General features: G+C 41.3%; 1 protein-coding gene across 1 annotated transcript; it reads left to right on the top strand.

Moving 5' to 3' along the window:
• Positions 1-2,497: 2,497 nt before the first annotated feature.
• LOC148024460 (putative alpha-1,2-galactosyltransferase C1289.13c) lies at positions 2,498-5,385 on the top strand. The gene is made up of 5 exons (XM_087694086.1): positions 2,498-3,940; positions 4,028-4,060; positions 4,142-4,232; positions 4,348-4,611; positions 4,705-5,385. The coding sequence occupies exons 1-5, from the start codon at positions 3,389-3,391 to the stop codon at positions 4,854-4,856; spliced, it is 1,092 nt and encodes a 363-aa protein (XP_087550212.1). The 5' UTR covers positions 2,498-3,388; the 3' UTR covers positions 4,857-5,385.
• The last annotated feature ends 1,556 nt before the right edge of the window (positions 5,386-6,941 follow it).

Genomic DNA, 6,941 nt, shown 5'->3' with positions numbered 1-6,941 from the left:
AAGCAACTTGTTCTATAGATGAGCAGCTTGTTCTATAGAGGCTAAGTACACTTATGAGACAATTTCTCTTTCATCTACAAAGGCCAAGTATTGAGTGGTTTGTTCTACAACTTCTGAGATTATTTAGCTTTCGAAGTTTTTTGGAGGAGCTTAGCTATTCATAAACAAGGGCTAGTGCACTACTTTGCGATAATGAGAGTTGCACATCATCTTGTAGACCTCTTTCTTTGGCCTTTCATGTTGAGTTCATCAAAGACGTTGAGAGACTTGGCATGTATGGCCAAAAATACTGGATCTTAGGAAAGAAGAACTCGTAACATAGGGATATGATTTTCTATAGAATTAGTTGATAAGAAAGAGAGAAGGAAAGAGATGACGATAACATGGAACCAATATAATTCAAAATCTAATTGTAGCTTAAAATACTGCATACAAGCTCATGTCCAAATCATGTATAACATGTGCATCAACATATATTCCAAGTTCTAAGGCTATGGCTCAAGCATAAACTTTGCTATATTTAGCCCTATGTGCAATTAGTTCATCATAAATGAACTTAGACAACAAATAATGTGATTGGAGTACAAAAACAGTCCCCTACATACATATGAATAGTCGGGAACATATGTTGCCCCTATGGAGATGAAAATCCCTATTCTGAATTACCAAAATACTATTCTTTTAGCCTGAATGATTAGTCTTGCCTTCTTTGATAGCAATGAATTAAGAAATGTCAAAATACTCCACTATGACTCCTATTTTGGGTCAACCAAGGGCATAGTTCAGACATACATGAGAGAGAGGAACTTCTTAATAGCAATGGTTTGCGTATATCCTTGTTCTAATTTTGTCCACAATGGTTAAAACCTTCATACATCAGTCCATAACCATCAAGGGGTTGCTTCTTTCTATTTTCTCTTGCTTTTTCCATGTCTTCTCATTATATACCTAGTGCTCTCTTCCCCCCTTGCTATACATCATTGCCTAGAATGTAAATGTCTAATTAGCCTTGAAAATCCGACAAAAAAAGTGGGTGCTCCTCCCCCCCCCCCCCCCCCCCTCTCTCTCTCCACACTTTAATCTCCCTCTAAATCATGCACACGATCGCTAAAATATTCCATTTTTCACCTAATTGATGGCTCATGACTTATCTTCCAAACTATGGTATAAAACAATTTTGGTCTTCATGATATATGGTCATAAGAATGTATGCATTCAACATGCCTACAGGCAAAACTCCAATCCTATAGGTATACAATTAGAATATTTTATTGATAGCTTTCCTTAAAGTTTTCATCCTTTGTACCTTCATACATAAATCCCATTTTGAGCTAGATTATTTGGAGTAGTCAGCTCCCTCCCAAGTTCAGAAAGTCATGAGAAGTGTACTCTCCACCATTGTCAGTACACAAGCATTCAATATTCTTGCTCAAGTGATTCTTTGCATATGTTAATAACTTTTCAAATACATTGAATGTATTAGTCTTCTTTTGAATGTGATAGACCCATACTTTCTGCATAGCATGACTAATAAATGTAAGAAGTATAGTGCTCCTTCTAATACAAACTTCCTTATTGCAACAAAAAAATGAGCTAGTGATTCAACTTTCGATTTGCGACGAGCCTACACTCCATCACCTAGCCCAAGTTTGAGAGTTATTTCCCATAGTTTTTAATCCTAGTGCCACCTCTCATTCAAATTTTTGATTAATTTAGAGTTAGACAAGGGAAAGTTAGGGATTGGGAGTGGGGGATGGCCTTCTTCCTAAGCTTGAAAGTTGCAGAAGTTAGCCTTTGGCATTTTTGAAAGTTCCAAAAGTCCTCCCAAAGTTGAATTCCCATTTTGGAAACACTCCAACATAAAAGTTCATTTCGAAAATTCAATTATACTTTTACAGAGGCGCTAAAGTGACTAGCTCAGATGGTCAAAAGCCGTGTGAATGTATGATGAGAAGGATTAAGTGGGGCTTCTCATTTGTTTTGTGAATTATGTTGCTCGTTTAGCTTTATCAGGGCATGTGGTAGGTAAATCCACATATTTCGATGGGAGCGTGCTAGGGAAAAGATGCATATGATATTTAACAACCTCTCTATTGCGTGTGTGTGGAGGGGAGATGGTGGTGCATGTTATGGGCATTTCAAGAAGGGCCCATGAGAAGCTGCTCTAAGGGATGGTGCACTTGAAAACTATTGGGGGATTGGAGGTGGGGAAAGTGGTGTGTGAGCTCTAGCTAGTAGCGTGTGCCCTATTTGACGGATGTTTTTGTGGGATGCGTAATGCAAGGATGGGGCCTTGGATTGTCCGAACTCCGAAGGCCGAGAACGGCAGGGTTGTGAAAGTCCCGAATTTCTCGATGTGACAGACCAAGTGTAAATGCACTCTTGGGGTTGGGGCTCCAGTCGGAAGCAGCGTGGCACGTTCACATTGGGTGCATACAATATTTTATATGACACCTTGCCCGGTCAAACGTGGTCAATGGTCATCCCAAAGAAGAGCGAGCGACAGAGAGAGAGTGTGTGTGTGTGTTGTGCGAGACGGGCTCCAGGCTCCTGAGTCCCGTCTCTCTTACGTTTAACACCTGCTCTCTCTCTCTCTCTCTCTCTCTCTCTCTTTCTCTCTGTGTCTGTCTGTCTGTCTGGGCTCGAAACCTCTCTCTCTCTCTCTCTCTCTCTCTCTCTCTCTCTGTGTCTGTCTGTCGGTCTGGGCTCGAAACCTCTCTCGGCATCGTTTCGACGTCTCCATCGCTGCTTTCGCCGCTCGTACGCGCCTTTTGACTGCAGAAGAAAAGCAATCAAAAAGAGAAAACCCTAGCAGCTTTCTCTCTGTGATTCGTTCTATTATTTCTTCGAAATTCCACCATTCGAGCATATAGAAGGGGTCAGACTCGCCAATATTTATCAGTTTTTAATACATTGATCAAGCTTCAAGGCTTTCCCCTGCAATATTTTGCATCGATCGGAGCAGGGAATTTGATAAAAGCTGCAGCAAGAAATCACATTATTTTCTGGTTCATCGGAGGAGAAACACACTCAGAGCAAAAAAATTCACAAATTTGTTTAGTACGGTGAGTTGATCAGATCATTAAATTTCACAAATCTGTTTGATATTCTGAGTTAATCAGAGTAGGAAAGTACTCAACTCTGCTGGGTACTGCGGGTAGAGCAGGAAAACTTACAAATCTGTGTTCTGCTCGGGGCTTATCAAAGCAGGAGGGATAAAAAAATTTTCATATTGCTGTGTCACCAAAACAGGAAAACCTACATATTGGTTTTTGAAAGTACTCAGCAGGCAGAGGAAACTTTCAGTTAATCGGAGAGAGATATATATCAACAATCGTGTTTGATATACAAGTTCTATCTACAGGGTTCCTGTTTCTGCACGCCCACCATGCCCCCCTCCCCTGAGCTTCTCCCCCAGCGCCGCACAGCTAAGGTCCCCGAATTGTTCCTCTTCACCAAGGATCTCCCACGCGACCTTGCCTTGCTCCGGATGCAAGTCTCCTTCAAAGCAGCTGCCCCAGAGTACCGCCTCATATGGCCATCATGTTTTGGAGGGTTCTTCAAATCCATTGTTGTTCTGGTGGTGCTCGCCATTGTCCTAAGTGCCATTCTTGTCTATGGCTCTGGTGTGCTGCTTGAGAGGGCTAACTACCTTGGCCGGCAATGTCTTGACTTTCAACCTACTGTGGGGAGAGCTTCCCACCAATACAAGTTTGCCATGGTCACTTGCACAGACAATGGGAGTGGAGTCCCCGGACGATCATTTGAACGCCTGCTGGATTTGGTGAAACCAAATAAGCTTAGCTATGCAGAACGGCATGGTTATCAGTTTATTGATGCCAGTGACATGATCGATCAAAGCAGACCACCCAGTTGGAGCAAAATTTTGGCAGTACGCAAGTATTTACATGAGTATGACTGGGTCTTCTGGAATGACGCAGTAAGCACTCTGCTAAATTTGGCTCTTATGTTGACGTCACGTCTGGTCAAACATAGCTCATTGACATTGTTCTGTGCTGATGTGTAGGATTCCCTTGTAACGAATCCAGCAATTGCTCTTGTGAGTATATGGTCAAATATTTTAGGAGTTCCCCTTGGTTGCCCTAGTGATTTTTTATTCATGTGGTTTGTGGATTGACAGGAGGACATCATTGAGTCCACTGTTGGAAGTTCAAGTTTTGATGAGCTGCCAGATTTCATTGTTACAGAGGATGTTACTGGAGTGAATGCAGGTGACATTTCTAGACTTTGGTTTCTGGAGAGAGATATGCTTGTGATGAAATCTCTTAAGTCATGATACATGAGTTTTGACAGTTTCTTTCGTACCAAATACTGTCATGTGTACAGGGATGTTCTTCTTTCGAAATTCTAGCTGGAGTCTTGATTTTCTTGACCTTTGGTGGAATCAAACTTCATTTATTCGACCATTTGGTCAACAGAAGAGTGGGGATAATGATGCGCTGAAGTTCTTGATACAGAACATGCCTGAAGAGGAGTGCAAACAGCATGTTAGAATTCCTAAAATGCAATGCCTTTTCAATTCTAACTTGTGGAGGCCATCCTTAAAAAGTGGGCACAGACTGGTGACTTTGACAAAGAATGTATGGCAAGGTAGGCATTTGAGCAAGTTTGTTTGAAGAAGTATCTACATCTAGAGTGTTTCCTGATATACCGTGAAGATCTGATACTGAACTTCTCTTGCAGGAGTTTATTCTAAGGGTGATTTCATGGTGCATTTAGCTGGATTAAATGACAAAACGACATGGATACAGAAAATACTGGATGACATCAATGAGGAGAAAATGTCCCACAATAAAACTCGGAGAGAGGGACCTAAGACAGAAAAGAAAGATTGATATGCATTACAAGTCCTTGAAATATTAACTCATTCTTTAATTCTTTGTCCATTCAAACGGCTTTCTTGTGAGAATTTGCCTTGTTCCACTATGCAGTCCATGATCTCTGTTGTGCTGACAGAGTATATGAGGAAATGGCTGGCATGAAAAAAGGTGGAAAATTTTAATAGTTACTTGATATACCCCTATACATCTTTGGCAGTGGCTTAGTTTTGGACTGCCATATCATGGTGTCTGCCTCATTCAAACACTCCCTGAAATGCTGTAATCATGGGGTTGTGTCCTTGACTCAATAGTTTGTATTACGTCATAGGGAGTCTGACGCTTGTATATATATTTAACAACTGTGATAGTGTTGAGCAGAAGAGGGATCGTACACTTCAGGATCATCAGTTCTATTCTATGGGCTATGAAAGCCCGATCAAGTTGTACTCCTATTACTCCTGGGTCAGACTTTTTGATGATGAAGTTGTACTCCTGTACTTCTGGACAGGTTCAGACTCTTTGATAATTGGGTTCGTTAATACTTGGATGTTCTTTGTTCATTGCATCTCTCCACAAGGCTTTGGATTAGTGCGTCCCATTGCATGCAATGTCAATACTGATTTTGGCAAAGATTTTGTGTATTTTTTGTGAACCCAAAGGATGATGGTCAATTGCATCAACCATAGAAAGTAAATCAGGTAAACTCACAATGTACACTTGGGTTTCTGAATGGACCTTTTTGACAACCCTTAGTGACAAGCTGAATGGTGCCAAATTAGTCTTCACAGCCTTTGAACATTGCATGTGGGGCACAGTGATTATTTTGTGGTTTATATGAACTTATGGTCTTTTAATCCCTAGAGAGATGCACTCAGAGAAGTGTGCCCTTGAACACCTCCAGTGGCCAATACAGCAAGCAACACACTAGAGGGGTTTGAACACCTTAACCACCACACCATGTTGTCTTCACCCAACTCGCTGAGGATGGGTTGTAGCAACGTGGGACTCTGATTAGTCGTACATGGACTAATCAGAGTGGAGCAGGGACTGGTGTGTACAGGATTTTGGCTCGGTTTGAGGAAGTTAATGGGTTTGAAAAGCACTTTACTGCACTAAGCACTTCCTTGGCAATATAGCAGTCACCTCTTTAGGTCTTGTTGAGGGTATGCGTTTTGATAATGTGCATCTCTTTGAGCCTTGTGAGCAAGTACATCTATTATCTATATATTTTTCATGTAGCAGGCAAATTGTGACTTTATTTTAGCCCATTGAAAGATTGTACTTATCTGTGTTAGACACACAATGTGATCAACTAGGCTTGATCTATTACTATATGATCTAGTCACATCTCCAATGGCAGATGGACCAAATATCTAGGGGAGTTCCCTCACTTACCTCTGATTCAATGGAGAACACATGCAGTTTTCTGCAATAGGGTTAAGGAGGGAAAAGATTGGCAGGAGTTCAACAATTGTAACAGTCAAATGCCCAACTTGCTCTATCCCTCTAGTTAATCTAGCAGCATAACCTATTATAGGTGTATTGCATAGCAGCTTAGTTGAGTGCATCACAACTGACATTGAGTGGCATATGAAAGGGCCTAAATGAGCCCTTAAGTCAGTTGTAAAGCCACATTGGGATGTTAGATCTGGGCATAAGTGATTTGAACCTTGGGACTTTGGTGTTCCTTTCTTGAATACCATGAACATGATTCAAACCATTGATGCCATGAGTGGATGTAGGAGAACTTGACCTAGCCAAAGAGATTGGAAGTTTGTGGGAACTACTATAGCATCTAGAGGTAGCCCTAGGATGAAGCCTTGAGCCTAGCACAAGGTTGAGGCTTGCGCGCGCATTGATTCAAAACTCATGATTGCAAGATATAACTACCCTTACGAGTATTGTATCATTCGCTTGTGTACTGCACAGTCGTGTTGAAACACCATCTTATAGGTCCTTGTTGAAGTGATACTTTCGATTGTGTAAGGAAATCTAGTAGAAACTGGAGCCCTCTTGAGTTTGAATTTGCATTAAGGGACCCATGTGTATCCTTAGATTCTATGCCTTTGCCAATGATTTTTGTTGGGAGTTGCAGTGCCT

Source organism: Lygodium microphyllum, chromosome 15, assembly GCF_053477565.2.
Source record: "Lygodium microphyllum isolate KBCC chromosome 15, Lygodium_microphyllum_v1.1.10, whole genome shotgun sequence".
In the NCBI taxonomy this organism is placed as follows: Eukaryota; Viridiplantae; Streptophyta; class Polypodiopsida; order Schizaeales; family Lygodiaceae; genus Lygodium; species Lygodium microphyllum.
This window is presented reverse-complemented; position numbering and strand designations above follow the sequence as displayed.

What these genes read in the sequence shown, in the direction of transcription:
- LOC148024460 (XM_087694086.1), top strand. Translation starts at nt 3,389, where the DNA reads ATGCCCCCCTCCCCTGAGCTTCTCCCCCAGCGCCGCACAGCTAAGGTC. An exon ending in CGAATCCAGCAATTGCTCTT is followed by an intron (nt 4,061 to 4,141) that starts GTGAGTATATGG and finishes GTGGATTGACAG; the next exon opens with GAGGACATCATTGAGTCCAC. An exon ending in GACAAAGAATGTATGGCAAG is followed by an intron (nt 4,612 to 4,704) that starts GTAGGCATTTGA and finishes CTTCTCTTGCAG; the next exon opens with GAGTTTATTCTAAGGGTGAT.